The sequence below is a fragment of the Haemaphysalis longicornis genome, unplaced genomic scaffold, assembly GCF_048455015.1.
Source record: "Haemaphysalis longicornis isolate Haplotype H1 unplaced genomic scaffold, Haemaphysalis longicornis Haplotype H1 scaffold_7, whole genome shotgun sequence".
In the NCBI taxonomy this organism is placed as follows: Eukaryota; Metazoa; Arthropoda; class Arachnida; order Ixodida; family Ixodidae; genus Haemaphysalis; species Haemaphysalis longicornis.
The window spans coordinates 125,327,045-125,350,126 of NW_027526422.1; the positions used below are offsets into that span (position 1 = coordinate 125,327,045).

Sequence of the window (23,082 nt, forward strand, 5' to 3'; positions counted from 1 at the left end):
AAGCTGTACAGCTTTCTCAAAACTTCGCAGTTTAAGAAAAATTCGTCCTGGTCCAGGATTCGAAACCGGGACCACCGCTTAGCCGGAGCAGTAGCTCTACCAACCGAACTAACCAGGAGGCTAGCCGTTTGTAACGCGAGAGCGAATTGATCAACAACTCGAAGTGACGGATAGGTGCTAATCGACCGTCAAACTTTCCTTCGCAGAAACTTACTCCATCCGCCTTGGGGGTTTTTTCTAAATCTTAATGATTAGTAGCACTCTCGCCGTTACGTGATGTCTAATAGATACCGCTTGCTCGAAGCATGACAGGGTGAAAATTAGTCTCGTTATCATTTTGACGCAATTCCTAGCTGTTCTCCTGTACAATCGCTATGCGTATGCTCGCATGAGCTCCACATGCACCTCCTCCTCGGGGCGCTGCTTTATTCGTTGGGGCTGCATATGCGCGAAATGTGAGCGGCCAGTGCGGTGGCAGGTGAAGGGTCTCAGAGCCGGTGATCCGTGAGGATGGCCTCCTCGAACCTGGCTCGGCACTCCTTGAAGCACTGGCGCATCTCGCTCATCACGCCTTCCCAGATCTTGGTCACCATCACGGTCACCTTCGTGTGGCTCGCGGGGGCCGATTGCGTCAGACTGCCCGTCGAAAGTGCGCCGCCGATCTCTGACCCCACTGATGCACTGCCGTCTTCGGTGGTGCTCGTGCCGAGTGCCTGGTCCAAGATGTCGATTGTGGCGCGGTAGGTCTCCTGCGTATTAGTGTGTTGACGGCGCAGTCGTTAGCCAAGGTGACGATGTCAGTATTAATCGACAGTGTAACGGCGTACTCGGAGAAAGAGCTGTCGTTAAGAGCAGAGAAAAAAGTGCGTGATCCTCACACGTTCTAGTTACCAAGCTTCCATTCCTTCAAATAAGTCATGTATGAGTGTCCGGATGAAGTTCGCATTTCCTCCACTCTTAACGAATGAAAAAGTATCGGTGCGCATCTGCCCCATGAGATCCACTTTTCTAAACTCACGTAATTCAAAGCTGCTCGCGGACAAATTCCCAATACATACCCGTCAGTGTAACGGGCCATCAAGAGGCAGCCCATCACTACACGAGCGCAACTTTTGTGCTTGTTTCCTATTATTGCTGCCACCTTTAACAGAATTTTGAGAAAGGAACGAGGGGGGTGACAAACAGCGTTACAGAGCGGAAGCAAGGCGAAACTGGCTGCTCTTATGATTTGGATTGATTGATTGATTGATTGATTGATTGATTGATTGATTGATTGATTGATTGATTGATTGATTGATTGATTGATTGATTGATTGATTGATTGATTGATTGATTGATTGATTGATTGATTGATTGATTGATTGATTGATTGATTGATTGATTGATTGATTGATTGATTGATTGATTGATTGTGAGGTTTAACGCGCCGACACGACACAGGTTATGAGGCGCGCCGTGGTGGAGGGCTCGGGAGTAATTTTGACCACCTGGGGATCTTTAACATGCGCCGAAATCTCGAATACACGGGCGTTTTAGCTCTTTACCTCCATGAGAAAAGCGGCCGCCGCGGCCATGTTATGAATTGGAACTGCCAGTAGAAGATGCCAAGCACAATCGTTCGCATGCCACTATTTTCAGTGATACCATTGCCGTGAGGAGGATGTTGCCCATGCTGTGTGTCTGAACATCCGGAAGAGAAAGAGGGACGTACGCTCCGCCAAGGCTAAGAAAAAGTGGACAAAGAATGTGTTTTGCGTATTTGTATTACTGAAACCTGGCACATTGCTGCCCTGAGAACAATACCGACGTACCAGCGTTGGGTAAGTTTCGCGGATGACGGTGCCAACTTAGAACTTTCGGTGGTGGCGCGATTCCGCAGAACTGTGGCGAGCAAGACTCGGTGAATTCATGGTGATAACCGCGCAAAACTTGACGAAAAAAGACACAGGTAAGGCTGACTCTCAACAAAAGTTTATCTGCAAAAATACATGGCACGCTGCCTCAATAGGTGGCAAAGGGAACACCATAACTCCCAGAAAGGCACCGCAAGTTCAACTTAACGGCCCATTGCCAGCAGTGCGAAGCATGCGTCCCTGAATTTGGCGCCACGTCGATATTGCTTAATAACTAAATAGCGCAGGATCTTGTTGAGGCTGCGCACATTTTCAAATAATCGCCGGTATGCGTCAGTCACGTTTCTGACGCATTTCACGAAAGAGATCATATCTGGGAATTGAGTGATACTTTACCAGCCCTCTGTAACGGTGGTGGTAGCAGCCCAGTTTTTTCTCTTTGTTTTTGAGCCTACGCCCGGCATGAGTGAGACGTCTTAAAATATATTTCTGTGGCTTTCTGAGTAAACTTGAGGTCACAGTCAGCACTTTTTTAGATGCAGAGCATCTGATTCACTCGCCTTGTCCCTCCGGCGTCGTCGTCGTCGGCGGCGGCGGCGTTGTCCGCCCCTCCCCCATTCTCCTCGCCGCGCCAGCTGCGCTCTCCGCCGCTCACCCCCTCTCCTCTCCGATAGCGAACACTCTCTCGCGAGGGGCATTGGATTGGATTCGATTGGATTGGCTTGGGTTGGAGTGGCTTGGATTGGATTAAAGTGGATTGTGTTGGATTGTGTTGCGTCATAGCCGCGGCAGGGGGTTCACGGCACGTTTCACGCGATGGGAGAATCAATCTAACGGAAACAACGGAACCCCCTATGCGTCGCATCTACACCGGGGTTCCCGCGAGGGGAAGTGGGAGTTTTTGCGTCCGCCTCTTGTTTGTTGTTCTTAAATGAAAGCTTTCTTAGTGGGACCAATGGCGTCTTGTCCAAAACTAATGGATTTGCCGATAGGCCAGTTCGAGAAGCTATAATTAAGATTTCTATACACACGGCGCGTGCCTGAAACCGGGTTACTCAAAATGGTTACTTGAAAATCGCGAAAAAAGAACGGTTCTAGATAAGACCATACACGCACTAATCACGAAGAACGAGTGCTGTAACAGTATACCTTTATCTCATAAACCACGTGTGGGTAGGCATTTAAACCGTTCGTAGATGCGTTTACTTAGTGCGCCAAAAATCGTTCCATGAGCTTGTTCTTCGTTTGCGATTTGGGTCTTCGGAGGTTTGACGATCAATTCGACGCGCTTTCAGCGAGAGTTGGACGCACTTTTAGCGTTCGCACTTCTCTTCATTAGGAAGGGATGGAAATTATTTTTCGTCTAGTTTTGTTTGCTCTGTTCACCCGATGGACGTGTAGCGCAATCGATGACGCTTTTGTTGCACTTTTTAGGGCTCTCGTTGCGCGAGACGGGGCGGAGGAAAAGTGCGTGCTCGCCTGCCACTCGTCGAAGGCGACCTCTTCGAAGCTGCGCAGAATGCGCGTGTAGACGTAGATGCGCTTGGGCACCATGATGATCTCGGGCTCGTTGTCGTCCTGGCGCACGCTCTGCGTCGTCTCCGCCTCGACCACGATGCGCCGGCTGTCCTGCGCGCGCCCGATGAAGGACTTCCACGCGTCGCAGATGCGGTGCGCCACCTGGTCCGCGTTCGCGTCCACCGACGACGCCCACCCGCGCACGAACGAGGTGTCGAACTGTCGCCGCAATGACAGCAGAGTGAGAACCGACCAATCGCATGTCAAACTGGCAGCAGATAGAATGCTTTGTTGAGCGAGTTGGTTCATGCCATCAAACAAAATTAAAAAAGAGCGCGAAGGACGAGGACACACAAACACACTAGACTGGACGAGCGCTCGTCCAGTCTACTGTGTTGCTCTTTCCTCGTCCTTTGCTCTCTTTTTCAATTTTTTGATGGCAGCAGATATCAAACAAGCAGAAGAGTCAGAGCCAACCAATCACACCTAGCGAGGTGTCAACTGCCGCCGTCATGGCATCAAGTCGGAACCAACCAATCATGTCTAGCGATAACAGGTGCTAATAGTAAGTGGATATCTTGGGGAAAGATTTCAACAGTTTCTTCATAGGCGGTTTAGTTACCGTGAGTGGGTTGCGCGCGAGATTTCGTTCCGAGATAGATACGAGCCTGGCAGTTCCGCTGCGATGAAGAACGTTAATTCAACGTGTTAACAGCCGCTCCCCTACGACCTAAACGATTTTAAAAGCCACCTTTATTTACCGAAAATATGCGTAAAATTTTGCTAGAACTTTCTACAGTAAAAAAAATGACGGGTCTTAAAGGTAAAAAGCGTGACTGTGGCCCTAACCAAGGGCATTCGCACCAAACCTCGCGAATATACGTTTAAGCTACAAGTGTCAAAAAAAATAGTAGGGGCTTAGCTCGGCTACGCCAGGATATGCGTAGCGTAAGCTAAGGTTCGGCTGGTTATTCTTAGCTTTCCTGGTTGTCTAGGATTACTGCTTAATGCTTAATGATTAATGCTTACTGCTGCTTAAACGATTTCCAATCCAATCCAATCCAGTCGCGGCTACATTGTGTGCTACATTGCCTGTTATGCGAACCTTTTTTGTTCCAGACAATGTGGTGGTAACGTTAATTTTCCCATATAGCATCGAAAACTCTACAAGTCGCGTATCTGAATAGAAGATTATGCCGGCTCTCTTTCCGAATTCAGGAAATGCGTCGTGGAAAATGTCGAGCTCTCGCCAAGGCGCAAATTCCAAATTCTATAATATTTTTTGCCGCTCGCCAAACCCGAAGACTGATTAAAACATATACGTGGTGGAGTTGAAACGTACCGGTGCAAAATGCTGCGAAGAAGGCCTTCATGCTTTCCGCAATATCTAGCGACTGCCGGAATCAGGCGGCGCAACGAGATAACGGACCCAAGCAGAGCCCCATGGCGTTGCGGCGTAACTGACCCAACTAAAAACAAGCGGTTTATATAGTCATAACCATTCGAAACTCCTGAACCGCTTGCGCTTGGTACATTTGAGGCTAAATACACGTAATTAACCGGCAGCCCCCGCGTCCATTTCGTTAGGAACGTCCGTTGGGTTGGCTTTTACGATAGTTAGTTAGTTGAAGCTTTTATTTGAAAGGAAGGCCATAGCCAATGAGGGGGTGGTTGGGGTTGGGATGGGAAGGGGGGTATATAGAATATGATCTTAGTTCGCACTTCGCACTTCACAGTTCACACTTAGTTCACACTCAGCTCACATTTCACACTTAATTCACATTTCAAACTTATTCACACTTCACAGTTTTTGAGTCAGTGTGACGGGTTAGGCGTCGCCCTGCTAGACGACTCGCGCCAGACCACTCTTAATTGCGAAGCTAGCAAGCTCCGAAAGAAGCTCACCGCGGTCTATGTTGTCTGATATATCAGGGAAGGTAAAACGGAGCGAAAAAAGTGGCCGCCGAAAACGACGCGTTCCAAACTGCGCAGTAAGGCGCCGGCACGTGCGGGGTGAAAGCAAGCACAAAAAGAACAGCACTCCCGCTTGCCTTGCTCCATGCAGAGAGCGCGCGAGCACTCCGAAGGCGGGCTATTAAAATTGCATTGGACGAACCTCCGTTCAATTCATCACAAGAGGAGTGAGACAGGGAAGCGAAAAGCGTGATGAGTGGTAGCAGTGAGCGGATAACGGTGCCACAACCCATTATGGCGAATCACTGCTCTGCACTTCCGACAGCTCTCAAATTGAGTGGAAAGGCTTTTTTGTTCACAGGCATTGATGTGGTGCTGCCGGACAACCGGCATGTGGGCATGTCAGTCCCTAACTGCGTTGGAACGCCTGCAGTCGAGTTGGCAGTGAGCAGCCAGATAGGTGCGCGACGTTTGCGCTGTTCACCCTTATCTGACGGGCTAAATGTTCAATGCGCCACTGATATTTCCGAACCGTGCCGAAGTTCAAAGCGCGTGCGAGTTATCACCACTAAGGAACCCCTGGGGATGTTAAAGACCAGGCAAACGACGAGTTCTCGCGTTAAGATAGAGCAAGTATGCTCATCACTGGCGACAATGATTAACCGTTCCGTATTGCCGGCGACCAGTAACCTCGTGTTCTTCCGCCATCTTACGGAGAGCCCTGCAATTACTCGCAGTATCTAACCGCCGTAAGTGTACAAACCAAGAAACACTATCTGCCCCTTGGGGCGAGGGCTTAGTTATAAGCACCGTCACTCCCGTCACGGTTTTTGCACTGCATACGGATTATTAAAGTGAAAGCTTTCTTAGTAGGTCCGATGGCGTCCTTTCAAAGAACTAATGCATTTCCCCTTAGATCGGTTGATCGACCGAAAAGCTCTGATAAGATATGTAGATGCACGGTGGGTGCGTGAAGACGGGCTTCCACTGTATCAAAAGGGTTACTTGAAAATCGAGAAAAAGGAAAGGTTCTAGATAAGACTATAACAATAGATTGCGAAAGAGGAGTACAACAGTGTCAAATTTATGTCATAAACCATGTATCGGAATAAATATTGTATCTAGATGAGTTTACTTGGCGCGCGAAAATTCGTCGCACGGGTTCGCTCTTTGGAATTTGGATCTTTGGAGGCTTAATGATCAAGTGGTCGCACTTTCAGCGAAGGTTGGGGTAGCGCTTGCACTGCCTTTTTTCGGTTCCTTAGTCCGTGTCCTTGCACTATTTGTTCAAATGATGTATAGCCAAATATCCCCAACCGAAGCCTTAATTAGAAAGTTAGAAGCACTCTTAGCTTTCGCGCCTCCTCAACTTTCTTTACGAAGCAATGGTAAATGTTTGAGTTTCCACCAAGTTTTTCTCCTTGTTTGTTGCGGAGTTGATTTAGGAGTACGGACAAAATGCTGCAACTCTTTGCATACCGCCTTGTAGAGGCTGACGACGCCCTTCTGGACCTGGTTGCCGAACTCGCACCAGATGAGGTCCAGGTTCTCGGCCAGCCAGTGCCCGATGCCCTCCTTGAGGAAGATCGCGTGCAGGGTGCAGCCGCTCGCCTCCAGCTCGCGGTCTGCGGCCTTGACCAGCTTGCGCAACTCGCTCGCCATGATCTCGCGGTGCAGGATGGAGGTGCGCAGAAGGTGGATGTCCACCTGCCCACGAGCATTGTTAAGATTGTGTCACGGCGCATTACAATTTAGGAGACAAAACTCCATATGAAAGCGAAGCTTTATAAGGGCAGGCGAAATGATTACCCGGCGGTCCCGTGTACGCAGAAAACTCCTCCGGCGCAACCCCATGCCCACACGGGAAAAAAAAAACTAAGTTGGAGAGGAGTGAGGAGAAAGGCGAGAATGCCTGACTTGGTTTGTCTCCCTCGCAGTAGAGCGCGCGCTGAACGAGCTAGTGCGTAAAGCACAGATCGAGCAACCGCGGCGGAAAAGGGCGGAGCAACGTCCACGTGACAATAGACAGCTTTAGTTTCACGTGCGTAGAGAGTTCGCGTATACAAAGGTGAAAAGTATACGTAGCTTACGCGCATGCAGTTTGAAACCCTTTTAGTTACACGCACGCGACGCACCCCGCGTATAGAGCGTTTGGGTGCGCGCGCTCCCCGCCATTGCCGCGCGTTGCTCCTAGCGCCATCTACTAACAGACACAGACCAGTTGCTATGACGATGACAAACGCTACTTCGTCAGGCTTAGCAGCTGTAAAGTCGCTTTTATATCTGATATATCTGAAAAACAAAAGCTGCCGATTTAAACTTTACGTGAGAGTAAGAGAATGGGCAAATTGAAGGCGAAATCGACAGCTTAGAACACGATGTCGCGCCTACGGATTAGCGACGAAGCTGTTAACGCAGCGTAGCGGGAGGGCAGGGCGCCGCCATTACGTACGAAAGCAACGTGAACACCGCAAAGTAAAAATTCGAATCTCACGTACGTCCGTGAGTCTCACGTAGTCCCCTTGCGTTCTGAGCATGCGCAATGGTCACCAGTGAAAATTATGCGTACATGGAGCTTCTCCGTACGTGAAACTAACTGTTTAATGGCAAACAGCGGCCGCACGTTACATCAAAATGGGAAGGCCAGGCGTCATACGCCCTTCCGAGGCATCTTATGGTCAGCGGCACCGCGAGGAGAAAGGGAACGAGCCTGTCTGCGCTGTGCCGATGCTGCAGCCAGTTGTTGCAGCTTCTCTGGTTAACCATTTGTGTTAACCAGTGGGTTTGCGCATTGTTTATTGATGACGTCGAGGACTTATGCACCTCCGGCATAATCTCAAATAATAAAGGGCGTTTCAGTGCTGTTATCAGACTACGAGAATCACGTGCTTCGAGTTTTCCTGGTCTTCAACGAAGTGAAAAGACTTCGACTCGAATGTCATTATGACCACTTACAGCAAGACGGGTAGTCGAAGCAGTTACCACCTCAAACGGGAGTGCGCAGAGCCTGTATTAAACCGATTTTGCATAAATTTAGTTCAAAGCTTCAGGTTACGAGCGTCTAAGTTTGGACTAATATCGTTAGAACGGAGTGGCGAATATCCTGTTTAGTCAGCAACTTTTTCTTTTTTTCTTTTCGCCTGCAAGCGGCGTCTGATCACCCAGCGGATATAGCCCGGCGATAAGCTCGGGCTTGCAAAACGCCGGATGCGGGAGCACAATCGTAGATAAACGCAGGCTTTGGACGAGTAGTATAACAATTGCAGCTAAATCAAACGTCAACAAAGTGAAACCAAGACTTAACAAGCCTAAGCCAAGCTTTTGCTTTGCATATCTAGGGTTAGCATATCTAAGCCGCAGCGATTTTTTTCCCGAGATTCGGTATGAATTTTAGTCTGTTCCATTTCTCGCTCCCCAGTAGTCTTTCTCTGTTGACCACATAGTCTACATGTTTCTGCTTGATAAACGTGCTGTATTACGCGACCGCAAATTTTCGCGGTGCTCCAATTCGTAAAAAGTGCTCGCGGCCTAGCCAAGACACCGGTGCAAAGTTGTAAGCGGGTGCCCGTTTAAGTGGGTTTACGTTAAATAATTAACTATATGTGCAAGTTAGTCTCCGAGTTACTGCAAGTCAGGGTAGACAGCAACGTGCGTGAAGGTGGGTGACCGGCGAAGCTTTTTATCACACGACATAGAGGTGAAGCAGAATTTCGGCAAAAGGTGTCAGCCAGTTCTATTTCTATCGAATGTTGCAGGTAATATCTAAAAACGAGTTTCGCGTCTCGGACACGACGCAAACACGCAACCTTAGCCATAAATTTATCCGTGGTTGAACGCGGTCAAATAAAGTTCGTCATGGGAAAGCTCGGTTTTGGTGCGGGATCACGCAGTGAGCATGCACGGAATTGCTCGGCAAAACAAAATACGGACGCTGTTCAGCGCAAGCGCTGCAGTGAGCGCGAACTCGCAGGAAGTTTGATCCCACGAGAGCCTCCTTGTATCACTTTTTGATGGCGCGCGCCCTTACTTTTCCCCCTAGCCCTCTTTCCGCTGCCCTCTCTTCTGAATGAACTAGCGATTAGGTGCTTCCCTTGCGGAAACGCACGAAGGAGCTTTCATTGCGGAAGCGCGACCTCAACAGGTTTTCCCCTTACTCTTTTAAAGCAAAGCTTTATTGTCCCCACTGATGCCGTTGTGCGCCTATACGCCCTCAAGTCAGCTTTCTCTGACGATCATGAATGATCGCGTGTGAAGAAAAAAAAATTACTCCCACCTCCCCTCGCGGAAACCCTGGTGTGATGCGACGCTGAGGGGGGTCAAGCGCAAGCGGAGAGCAACCATTGACCGAAAGGCTGCCGGAGAGCGGCACACCGGTTATATGCGCAGCGCGCCCGAAGGAGAGGAGACCGCGGAGAGAGAGTGCCGCGGCTATGACGCAACATAATCCAACACAATCCACTTTAATTCAATCCAATCCAAGTCAAGTCAAGCCAAGCCAAGCCAAGCCAAGCCAATCGAATCGAATCCAATCCAATCCAATGCCCCTCGCGAGAGAGGCTGCGTTCTAATTCGCGGACAGCTTGGTAGACAGCCTACGAAGCAGTCTAACTAGACGTCTAAAGGAATAAAATTGGAACGGCGCCGCGGTCGCAAACGCAACACCAGCGCAGACGACAGTGTCGTAGCAGACATGTTGATATTCGCAAGCCGCAAGTTTCGTAACTCATAGTACCATTGCTATTACAAACGGTACGTAATTCAAAAACTAAACAAAGTCATCTTTATCACTAGTCAATTATGATAAATATTTCAATAAAGTAACAAGTGCTTTTGTTGTAACATTATTACGCCAAAAGGTGGCGCTGGCGTCACTTATTAGTTTAGACAGGAAGGTAGCCTGCATCGTTGCTGACTTCGATGTTGTCTCCTCGAAGCAGTCTTCGTTGACTTCTTCGTTCGAATTGGAACGGGGTTTAATATGGCGTACTGCCCGCGAAGACGGCAACGAAGCTGTCTAAACGGTAAATTGGAACGCACCCAGAGTGTTCGCTATCGGAGAGAGGGGGAGAGTGGCTGCGGACAACAACGGACGCACGCAGGAAGGACAGGGCCGCCGACAAGGGATGCTCTGAGCGTCGCATCTAAAAGCCCTTCCCGTAGCCGGAATCGAACTTGGGTCCATCGCGTTATGAAGTTGGCGTCTATCCCATTGCTCGGCTTCGACATTTTTTTAATTGCTCTGCTTCGACATGGTCGTAGAGAACGACAAGCAGCATGTACCGATTCGCGCCGCACACTCCATACCCAAACGTTAAGCCTACGCAATGCACACCCGAGAGTTGTTGCGGATATAGAAAACTGGTGCATACACCCAGAGAAGCCCGTATTTGCAGTGTGGGATTGGCCAACCAAAGTATCCATCACCGAGAAAGCTTCGCGTTTACCCATCCTCGTCGTTAGACGGAGGAGTGCATGATTTTTCTTAAACCCTCTCCGCAGCATCCCCTTCGACCGAAGGAGCATTACGCGGTTGTACTGCGGACGCTGTCGGCCCTACGAATTGGTTAGGTCGGTGACCGAAACGCGATCGATAGCGCTTCCGTCAGTACCGTGAAACTGCGCGAGGCGCTTGCGCGACCTTGGTTGAAATTCAAGGTCAGAGGGACGCTACCAGGCGTTACCTGGGTTTGTACCCGAATTATAAGCTTCACTCAAAAAAAAGGATGCGGCGGCTCCTTTGCTCACGTACCTCCCGCAGCGCCATGAGCCAGTGCTCGGACGAGTTGTCGTACTTCTGGTGGAGCGCAATGAAGTGGCTGGCCACCTGCCGCTGCGTCAGCCACCAGACCTCGCAGATGCGCATGAGCAGAGGCAGCAGCTCGTGGGCCATGAACTCTGGCCGCGAGGAGGCCGACTGGGCATCCAGGTGCGGCAGCATCTCGCCAGTGAGCCCCGTCACCTGCTCTCCCACGCGCTGCCACACCCGCGACACGGTCTGCGAGACAACACGGCGTTGCGCACCGAATTATCTAAGTAAAGACACGTCACGACCATGAAGCAAGGGCCGTGGAGTTCATAGTGGTCTTGATGAACGCGCTTTACAAGCAAAGTTCAGTGTGACGGAATACCATCTGGTCAGGTAAAAGCACTATTGCAACGATGAAACGTATACGTCACTGATAAAGTCAAAAAAGCCGTTTGACATTTCGGCACCCCTACGGGCACCTTGTCGTTCACGAACAAGGTGCCCGTAGGGGTGCCGAAACGTCAAACGGCCCTTTTCACTTGGTCAGTGACGTATACGTTTCATCATTGTAATATTCCGTTACAATCAACCACTGAGTGCCACTGTACAGCGCTTAAAAGACCAACAAGAGCAAATACATCGTTCATTTGAAATAGCTTCATTCCAGCCAAGAAAGACGTTTTTGCCAACCGGAAAAAGCGGAAGAAATCAAGAACTTTTGAATTTCGCGCTGCCGTGACGTTTTATGGGGAAGCGTGACGGTATATGGGCCAACATGATATGCATGCCTATCAGTGTTTTTAACTTTACAATATCGTTCAAGTGATACGTTCAAATGGAACTAGCGACGCCACTAAAATCGCCCAGTCATGCATCTTGGCGTGGTCAGCGGCCGCCAATCGCAAAAACAAGATTTTGTGTCGTCATAAGAAAATCGCCGAAAACTGGCTGAGGAGTCTCCACTATTTCCTAATATGTCCGTTATTCGTTGAATTTTGTGATAAACTTGGCACCATTGTTATCGTGACAAAGCAGTCTTTCTAAAGTACCAAACCCATTTTGTCTTCATGGCTCCTTCAATGGTGCAATGGGTACACGGTCAGGTACAATGTCAGTGGATGAGTGTATGTCTACGTAGAATGGGCTAGACATCGACAAACTTGGCAGACGACAGTGAGCACTATACTGGAGTATGACCTGTCCCAAGATCCCAAAGGTTGAAGGACTGTGTGAGCTTTCGGTAATACTGGTACCATGGTTTGGCTAGCCGCACCAAGCTTCTTGCCGAAAGCATGTGATGCCCTCTACATGGCTCGGTGTCACCAGTTTCCTGACCTCCAGATCTGCAATCCAGCTTCCTGACAGGTTTCTGATTATCGTGTACCTATCGCTATTTTGCCCGGTGAATTCTAAAAAACCTCGACTTCTGGTTTTCAAGAACACGGAACGTTGATGCAGATTTACGAGCGCAGAGCTAATAAGCCATAGTATCTCGTCGATCACGGGGATTCAGTCTGTGAGCTAAGTCGCGAAGACAGTCGTAACAAGAACATCCGCCGTGGTGGCTCAGTGGCTAAAGCGCTCTGCAGCTGAGCACGAGGACGCGGGTTCGATTCCCGGCCGCTGCGGCCGCTTTTCTGATGGAGGCGAAAAGCAAAAACACCCGTGTGTGCAAGATTCCGCCGCATGTTAAAAAACCCCAGGTGGTCAAGATAAATCCGGAGCACTCCACTACGGCATGCTTCATCGCCTGCGAAGCGTCGGCGCGTTAAACCCTACAATGAATCAATCATTGTAGCAAGACCATCGGATGACTTATCTTTGATTGCTCACGATGTTTTGACTGATGATCTATGTGGCGCGCCCTATTTCTTTCGTTGTTCTTGCGATCTCATCATCATTCAAACATACTTACAACGACAGGCTCTGTATGTCGGAACTTGGAGCGCAATAAAATGCATTATGTTAAAAAAAATGTTCTGTGAGAAAAAGAATTGTTGGCGAAAGCCAACGATTATCACACTTCTCCACTGCTGCCCCGTGTTTGCGCCTTTTCTTCGCTGTCGTTTCTTCCTCCTCTGGCGTGAATAACTCCGACAGGCGGACGGACTAGCCGCAATTCACGCGGCAGCTTTCGCGCCAAGCCAATTTTCAGCCGGTTGCAAATTCTGCCAACAGCCAGGGACACTAAGGCACATTATCGGGGAATGTGAATTTACCCCAGGCTTGACACCACTGCTATTCCCTTACCGACACCCTCAAGAACAGTGGGAGACACTTGTCTAGCCGCTCCCTCCCGGACAAGCTCATCCTCCTTGAGAGGGCAGCCGTGGTCAAGAAGGCACATGAATTCCTGTGAAGCATCATCATCATCATCATCATCATCAGCAGCAGCAGCAGCAGCCTGTTTACGCCCACTGCTGGGCAAAGGCCTCTCCCATAGATCTCCAATTATCCCGTTCCTGTGCCAACTGCGACCACTTTATCCCCGAAAACTTCATTGTTGATCTCATCTGCCCATCTACCCTTCTGCCGCCCCCTGCTCCGCTTGCCTTCTCTAGGGATCCACTCTGCTACCCTCGATGACCAACGCTTATGTTGCCTTCGCATTACGTGCCCTACCCACGTCCATTTCTTCTTCTTAATTTCTACTCGTATGTCCTTAACACGTGTTTGTTCCCTGACCCACTCCGCTCACTTCTTGTTCCTTAATTTTTTAGTGAGCCTGCAAGTTCATTAGAAATAGGAAACTACTTCCACACGTTCCACTGATCAACGCTCCTAATAAAAGTTGGTTGTTCTCTCTCTCCCAAAGTCAGAGCTATCCTCCACCCGCACCTGTTCCCCGCACGTATTACTGTCGCCTTCACCTGTCTCGGAAAACGCGTCAGGCTCATTGTTGTTCTACTCTGGCTCGGCGCCCCGTACGCAGCGTGGTTAGAGCACTTAAACTTTGGCGACCCTGGTTCAAATACCACACGAACCTAACTCTGTTTTTTATTTATTAAAGCGAAAGCTTCCATAGTGGGACCTATTGCATCCTGTCAAAACCACTAATCCATTTTCTCATAGACCAGTTGGTCGACCGAAAATGTCTGATAAGATCTCAGGACACACCACGCGTGGGTGAAACCGGGCTTCCATTGTTTCAAAACGGTTACTTGGAAATCGCGAAAAAGGAACGGTTCTCGATAAAACAATACCCGTATCGATCACGAAGGAGGAGTACGATAGTATAACCTTTATCTCATAAACACGTATCTCGGTATGCGCTGAAATCGTTCGTAGATGCGTTTACTTGATGCGCGAAAAATCCTCTCATGGCTTCATTGTTCTTTTGCGATTTGGGTCTTCAAGGTTCGACGATTCATTGAACGCACTTTCAGCGAACGTTGGCTACACTTTTAGCGAAGGCTGTGGCGCACTTTTGATGTAATTTTGATGTTAGGAATCTTTCGCGCCACTTTCAACTTTCTTTAGGATCGAATGGTAAATGTTTATTTCTTTATTTCCTCGTAACAGCGGCGGACGTTTTGGTACCATTCGCGTTTGGCGAGACAGCGAGAGCTTTCGTCTTAAAGGAGCACTGACACCAACTTTCGGCCTTAATATTGCACAGTTCGCTTCCTTCACTCAACGGAATACCCTTGCTGAAATATGAGCGGCCTGCGACGCGAAGAACATAGTTTAATTGGATCTCATTTATCGCGCCGACGGAGCAGCGCGCGGAGCGGCACTCAGCAAATGGACATCAGCGTGACATCATCCAGGGAGAGCCAAAAGAAGTGACGCGGTAGCGCTCATCAAAAGCTCGTGACGTCACTTCATGCCCACGCCCCCACGAGCGGCGAGCGGGCGCAACACCCTCTCAAGCGGGCGCCGGTGACGTCCACACAAAGCGGTGAGATCAGGCAGGGAGTCTGTCATACGCGCCGTTCGGGATGAAAGCGCGGGAATTTGAAACAAACGATTTTCAGGCCGTTCAATGTAATTAACTATCGCGCGCTGAAGCATTTGAAGTGCTGTTTCAGGTTCGCCAGGCCATTAAGCATCGATAAAAGCAATAAAAGTATAACATAAAATTTTCGTGTCAGTGCTCCTTTAATACCTGCCCGTGAGGCAGAAGTTCCGGAAAATGGCTACCTTGGTGAACTCCTGCAGCTTCCCCTGCCTCTTCCATCCGAGCTCGGCAACGCCCCTCTCGGAGAGCTCCTTGAGCACCTCGAGCACGTTGTGCACGTTGCTCTTCCAGTAGGTCTCGAACACGGCCTGGGCTCTCAGCACGTATTCCCTCTGAGACCACCCAGTGGGGAGCTCCACGGACTCGCACGAGCTGGACGTACCGGGAGAGTCCACGCCCAGGGGTTCGCCCCGATGGGCCCTGTGCGTAAGGAAAGCGCCCTTCTCATCATCATCACTAGCCTGTCTACGCCCACTGCAAGACAAAGGCCTCTCCCATAGATCTCCAATTATCCCGGTCCTGTGCTAACTGCGACCAATTTATCCTTGCAAACTTCTTGATCTCATCTGCCGATATAGCTTTGCGCCGCCCGCTGCCACGCTTGCCTTCTCTAGGCATCCACTCTGTTACCCTAATTACCAACGGTTATCTTGCCTTCGCATTACATGTCCTGCCCACGTCCATGTCTTTTTCCTAATTTCTACTAATATGTCCTGAACACGCGTTTGTTCCCTGAACCACTCCGCTCTCTTCTTGTCCCTTAATGTTACACCTTTTCTGATTCGCTGCCTACATACATAATGTAGTTATATATGTACCATATATATATTCACACGTAGGTATATGTATACCTACATATAAAGTAGGTATATAATGCATCTTATACCACGTGAAAAAGTTTATCATACACCCGCTGAAAGCAGGTGTAGACCCACCGGGCATGCTTAAGATGTAGGAATCCATCTTTCAAGCTCTATTTGGGACTCCATGCGGCCAATTATATAGAGCTATAGTTTGTTTTTTGTTTGTTTTTTGATAAACACTTGGAAGGTGTCAGAAATGATACAGTGGGCATTTCTTGGCGGTAGAAAGGCCCAAATGGGCGCAAAAAAATCCAAAGGATGGCGTATCTTATAAGATACGTTCGGCATTCCAGGGTTAACGTTGTCACCCAACTACAGTCGCAGTTGATGCTGTAACTCGGCGTTAGTACGGGAGAGCGCGCTACTGGATAGTGCCTAGGAAAGCGACTCCTCAGTCCCCGCCCTTGTACGTGAAGACCTACAATGCGGTCCTGCATTGGTGTGACACGTCCGTAAGCGAAGAGCATACGTACCCTTTTTCAAAGTGGGCCTTCTCGTCGTGCACGAACGTGTCCTCGCAACCGAGCAGCGGAGAGTCTGCGATCGATTGAAGAGGAAGAGGAGAAAGGGAGCAAAGAACAAGGCAACTTCGAAGAGAGAATCGCGTTAAACGGTTGTTCAAGGCTGCAGCCAATGTAGCATTGAGCATTATATTTCCGCACCTAAACCAGCATGAAATGAGGTGTCTGCTGCAAGGCAGTTTGTTCCAGATGGGTCATGATAAACGGGTAAAAACTGTGACCTAAATATTCTGCTAAAATAAGACATTTTAGCGCCCCCAAAGGAGCCTTGTTAATACGGAACAAAATATTTGAACAGGATGAAAGGCGTTCCACCTCACATCCGAGCCTTGTTCACAACAACGCTACCGTGCGAAAGCTGAAGCGCCTTTCATTTTAGTATACTATTTTTGCTAAGTGTTTTACCCTAAAACTGTCTGTATGAATGACGTAACATTCCAGATATGCACATGTGAACTACTATTTTGTAGGGATTTTGCTGTTTACAAAGTGCATAATATATTCGCACACTCCAACCCACGCAGTCATGACACCGAGGATTCGTTCCTTAATTCACTGTGTCAGTAGAGTTTTCGTAGAACATGGCTTGCACTTTGACTCTATCAACAAAATTCCCAATCATAAGCTGCTGTTTTCAGTGCAAAATCTCCAGTGCCGAAGTCATGTTTTTTAGTATATTCGGCATTTTAACGGTGCTGTGGAATTCTTTGCAGATAGTTGGGAGGGATATTACATAATTCACAGAAATAAGCATATTAACGAAGTGGTTAAACATTTTACTGATGCAAAAATTACATTAAACAATTATTCGTTAAGACAAAAATAAAACGAGTCGATGAGCCGCCATACCTCGCAGTTGTCGCGCAGAGCAGGCTAAGGATATCAAAAAGTCCTGCTTTAAGATATAAGCGTCCATAGCATTCCACGATCGTACCAGTTTCGAAAAGACCTTCGGCATAAATTAAAATACCTTTTGTCGTGGGCAACTTCGAATTTATTGAAAGAACACAGAACAAGGTTTCGTACTCCCATTCCAGCAAAAGCCGAAAACTTCGCCTCCGCGATATTCGGTACTCAAAAACGCGTGACCAAAAAAATCCCGGGACATCTCCGCTAACGTGAAACCTGGGGAGGCGCGAAGCATGCAGTGTACAAGTGTATTCTTGGCGCTTTGACGTTTTTGCCAACGGAGATGAAACCGTTGGGGCGTGTAGGTATACAGCTGTGCCGTAAAAGTCTCTTGTCTTCGAAGCACGAAGATCTCTAGTGCGAGGCGTAAACGAGTGTGCCGGTGTTTTTTTTTTTTTACGCTTACGTTCGAGCTCGAGGCGTAAACGAGTTTCCCGGTGTTCTAGTATACCGTCACTACATGAGGCAAACGACGATGACGACGACGACGACAGGAGACGCCAACAGCCCCAGCCCCTACGGACAGTTCACGAAAGTAATTTTTCATTTGCAGCTTTTAATCCGTCTAAAATTAACGAAATTCCGAGGACACCTTCGCACTAAACGAAGACAGAACACAGCTATACTACAGATTTGCTCAGTATGCAAGACTCCGTTCCGTTTGGTAACTCCGTTCCGCTCCAGCCGTGAAAGGAGAGGGCCCCACTAGTCACCGGCTCATTGGGAGGAGTGTGGAAGAAGTGGCGATTTTTTCACGGCCATCGTAGGCCCCCGGCAACCGCGTCCTAGCAACGGCGTTGAAGGCCCAACCTCCTTGTGAAGGCCGGCCCACCGAGGCACGACGCCACTGGGCGGCCCAGCCGGTAGCCAATGGTCGGAAATACGCCAGAAAGACTTAGAAATATTCACATTTCGCGCTGCCGTGCCGTATTATGGGCTGTAGTGACGTTGATATTGGCCCGCGCTAGAAACATTTTTATCAGTTTGTTAATTGCACGTTAGCATTCAAGTGATATGCTCAAACGAAACAAGGGATCGCCCAGGTCATGTTTGTCTATGACGTCACGTAATCGTACAAACAAGATTCCGTGACGTCATAGAAAACTCACCCTTTCTTTCCTCCATGCCTGGAAGTGACTGGGGAGTCGTATTTTTGTTATTGTCTAGATTATGTGACTGAAATGTACGATCAAACGAAACTTGTATGCTGTCTTTATGGTCCCCTTAGGCGTGCGCCAATACATCACTTCAGGTAAGTGCTGTACGAATCGCAGCCAAAGAGAAAGCTAGGAGCCGTTTTGGTGCTACAGTTGCCGTACATCGTGGCCAAACACTGCGCTCCATAAGCCATTGTCGGCTTTCCCATTAAGAAACCAAGGCTACCTTCTTAAAAGAAAGATGCTTAAAGGAGCCATGAAGATAAAATACAAGTTGGGTTTATTAGAAAGACTGCTTAGTGCCGATAACAATGATACCAATATCATCGCAATCTTCGAACAAATAACGGAGATATTAAAGAAAACGTGTGAAGCAGTAGCGACCCCCTAGCCAATTTCCCGCAACTTTTCTATGACGTCACGGAACCTTGTTTGTGCTATTGGCGGCCGCCTAACTGATCTCTCGCGACGACACATGACTGGACGACTGTAATGGGACCTCTAGTTCCATTTGATCGCATCACTTGAATGCTAACGTGTAGTTAACGCACTGAAAATTATGTTTTATTGTTGGCCCGTATGACGTCATTGTTGCTCATAACACGTCACTGTGGCGCAAAATTTGAAAGTTTTTAAATACTTCGTGCTTTTTTTTTCGTTAAAAAACATCTTCTGTGGCTGTAATGGAGCTGAGTGAGATACTGAATCCTAGTTCTTTCAAATTAAACCAAGTTGTATTTTCTCTTCATGGCTCCTTTAAAACGCGAAGCTTTCTCCCATGCAACGTGATTCAACCATCCAAAATCCAAACTGCTTCGACCGTGCCGAAAAGACGAAGTCGAATGACGTCGGCTTCATAACGCGATGGACCCAGGTGCGATTTCGACCACGGCAAGCGCCTTTTTTTTAAGACTCACAATTCCTAGCAGAGTCAACCCCTGAGCCAGGACCGCGTAACGCCCAGCAGTTCCACAAAAATGCAGATTTGGCGGACGTAACACCATTAATCGTTGCAATAGCGTCAATGGAGGTAACTGGTCGGCCAGAATATTGAAAACCCCGAAAAGAAGAACAAATATATAAAGGAAGCCATTTTTACAAAAATGGTCTCCCTAGAAGAATGTACATCTTATATACCTCAGCCAAAGAACGAAGACTAAACTGAAAAAAAGCCCGCAAAATCACGTTAGAAATATAAATGACAAAAAATAACGCGAACGGACCAGCTCTGCAGTGCGCCTTGCACCTCCAAAAAAACACAGTAAAGTAAAGGCACCTAATCGCTACAATGTTATTAATTTGCGTCATTGGTGAAAAGAAACAAAAGAGAACTTAAAAATAATAAAATAATCCAAGGTATCTCGGTACTCATACCCATATTTGTTGGCGAAGAACTCACTCTAGACAAGCGGCATAAGAATTCTACGCATTAATAGGCAATTATCTGAATTTGTGCAGATTAATTTTTTTGGGCACTTAATGTGCCTTCGCTTATCATCACCATCTTTTGCGAAATCCACTGTGTAAGTCGGCTTTCCTGCAGTGCGTCTCGCCCGACTAACGAGGTCATCAGTGAGGCATAGAAAGTTGTTCTTAAAAAAGAAAACGCGTGACACGATGCACTAGCAAGGCACTTGTGCATAGTGGTGAAGCCGACTTCAGAAACTGCGCGCCTGGTACCACGTATGGATTCATGGGGTTTTAATACTTTCTGAAAGACTGCTTACGTTGGCCCGGTAAAATGCTTTTGGCTTCTGCTACACCATTTGGCTCCTTCCTACCGTGAAACCCAAACCTGCGTTTCGCTCTGAGTATCCCAGGTGGCGCCTTCGTTCCAAGATCAGCTTGCGCTGACTCGCATGTCCAAATCGGCTGCCATTTTGCCGTAGGCAAACATCGTTTATTATTTTGAAAATAAAAAGGTAAGCAACGTCGTTGTTTCGGCTGTTAAACAGAATAGACCAGAAAATTCGAGCTTTGTGTGAAGTTTGAGCGCGAACAGTGCGGTGGTTCGCTCAGGAAAATTTTTTTAAAGTGTTCCAATTATCGTCGCACCACCCTGTATGCGCATAGAAACGGTGACGAATTCAAATGGTCTCACTGTGGAACATTATCCACTAGTGCACAACTCTTGCAAATACTGCACCTTTTTGTATCAGGTGCAGTACTAGTTTTCAGGTTCATGGAATTATTCAGCGTAGTGCAATGAATTTTCGCGCAGCCAATATTGAGGGCGAAAGCTTGTGTTCTTGGCTTGAAGTATAGAACTTTGTTGTAGCGGGTCGCATAGCCTAGAAAACTATTCCATTGAAATATATGGGCAGTAACCTTGGACAACAAATTACCCGAAGACTATTCATAGCTCTCTAAACTCTTTTATATGTCCATATCCAAGTTGGCGCTTTGCACTGTACAAAATATCACTTTTCTGTTATGGTTCTAGGTTCCTGTGCGGTCGTCTTTTGAGCGGCAAAGCTGGCGATCCCTAGAACTGGAACGCGTTAAAGCTGTGCTTGTACTTTGATGGCCGCCATAGTGGAGGGCTCGGATTAATTTCGAGGATCTGGAGATCTTCACCGCGTGCTGAAATATCGACGCGCGAACGTTTTCATTTGCCGCCTCCATCCGGAGAACAGCCGCCGCGACCTGGATCGAACCCGCGTCCTTAGGCTCAGTAGCACAACTGCTACTTATCATCAAGTGCTACGGAGCCACTGCGACGGGTTCCTATCAACATACAAACTAAAAGCAGCAGCATTCTTCAGAGCTGTCTTGTACGTGCCTACAGTCATTGTGGCAAGGCGCGTAGCAACGCAGCGATATCTCTGGTTTCGTTTAAAGTTGTTAAAGTAAAGCCTAAAGCCATTCCGATCGGAGTCGCGCAAATGTTTTGTTGTACAATACGGGTACAGTAATGTCTATTGCTGCGCTTTCCCTGCGTAAAGGCATTCAATTGCCACTCATACTTAAGCGGCTACCCTCGTAACGTCCGCACCCGCCGCGGTGGCTCAGTGGCTAAGGCGTTGCGCTGCTGAGCACGAAGTCGCGGGTTCGATTCGCGGCCGCGGCGGCCGCTTCTCTGATGGAGGCGAAAAGCAAAACCGTCGGTGTGTACGAGATTTCGGCGCACGTTGAAGATCCCCAGGGGGTCAAAATTAATCCTGAGCCCTCCACTACGGCGCGCCTTATCGCCTGCGTTGCGTCGGCCCGTTAAACCCTACAACCAATCAATCGATCAATCGATCAATCAATCAATCAATCAATCAATCAATCAATCAATCAATCAATCAATCAATCAATCAATCAATCAATCAATCTCGTAACGTCTGCGATCACAGGTCACCTACCACTACCAAATTACAACCATAGCAGGCACCGTAATTGCTATTTCAACAGCCAACAGTAAAGCTAAGAAACCCTCGTAACACCACATGTTCACAATCACAAACAGGTTAACAAGGAACCCGCCGGGGTTCCGAAAGGTCAAGCTTCTTAATCACGCGAAAGCTTTCTTAATGGGACCGATGGCGTCCTATCAAAAAACTGATGCATTTTCCTGTAGACTCGTTGGTCGACCGATAAGCCCTGATAAGATCTCTCTGGACACACTGCGCATGCGTGAAACCGGGCGTCCGTTGCGCCAAAACGGTTACTTGAAAATCGTGAAAAAGGAGGGTTCTAGATAAGACAATGCACGCACTTATCATGAAGAACGAGTGAAATAGCGTAACTATCCCATAAACCACGTGTACCGGTATACATTTAGACCATTCGCAGATGCGCTTACTTAGTGCGCGAGAAATCGTCCTCGCTTGGATTCGTTCTTCGTTTGTGATTACGCGGGTCTTTTGAAGGTTTGCCCATCGACTGCACGCACTTTCAAGCGAAGGTAGGGCGCAGTTCTGGCGAATGTTTTGACATATTTCTGACGCATTACAACAATACAAACTGGCACCGACCAAGAATGTTTATAAAATACACAAAAGACGTTTCGGCTCCCGTACGGGTACCTTGTTCTTGGTCGGTGCCAGTTTTTATTCTTGTCATGCGTTTTCCCGACCAGACCGGCTTCCGTGCAACCCTCGATTTCAGTTCTGACGCAATTTTGACGCAGTTCTGGTGTCAGAAAACTTTTGTGCTTCCCTCCAGCTTTTTTTTTTTTTTTTTTTTTGGAAGGGAGGGTAAAGTTTTTGCTTTGTTTGATTGGGTCGCTGGGTGCGATTTGACGCTTCAAAATATGACTATTTAAATGCGCGCATTTTCATATTTCAAAATACGCGCATTTTAATATGAGATCTCCTTCTCTCCGTCAGGCAAGCGAAGGTGTTGCGATCCCGTCCTCACCATTGCCGTCAGGGTGGGTGTCAGCTGCTTCGTCCGTGGCAGTGTCCGGGTATCCCCTGTGGTACGGGCTCTGCGTCGTGCTCACGACCAGCGAGCTCGTGCGGTGGGGCTGGTCGAACTTCTTGGGGGACCTCGAGCTCTGAAGGCAATCGCCCACGGCTAGCATGGGGTCGCTGGTGCTCCGCGGCGGCTGGACGGTCACCACACCGTCCATCTCGCTCCCTGCGCGAAGACGCTGCGAATTCGCCTAAAAACGTACAGCCGTATTGTTTGCGGCTTCCAGCGTGTATCATGTG

At 48.4% G+C, this 23,082-nt stretch overlaps 1 protein-coding gene across 2 annotated transcripts; it reads right to left on the reverse strand.

Annotated features, from left to right (window-relative positions):
• Positions 1 to 331: 331 nt before the first annotated feature.
• On the reverse strand, positions 332 to 23,082 carry LOC144145046 (uncharacterized). Of its 2 annotated transcripts, XM_077676543.1 has the most exons (7): positions 22,787 to 23,082; positions 16,329 to 16,392; positions 15,175 to 15,412; positions 11,035 to 11,280; positions 6,765 to 6,992; positions 3,333 to 3,590; positions 332 to 749 (listed from the first exon to the last, which is right to left on the reverse strand). In XM_077676543.1, the coding sequence occupies exons 1-7, from the start codon at positions 22,998 to 23,000 to the stop codon at positions 489 to 491; spliced, it is 1,509 nt and encodes a 502-aa protein (XP_077532669.1). In that variant the 5' UTR covers positions 23,001 to 23,082; the 3' UTR covers positions 332 to 488. The 2 variants fall into 2 exon arrangements, with proteins under 2 accessions (XP_077532669.1, XP_077532670.1); XM_077676544.1 differs by lacking the exon at positions 3,333 to 3,590.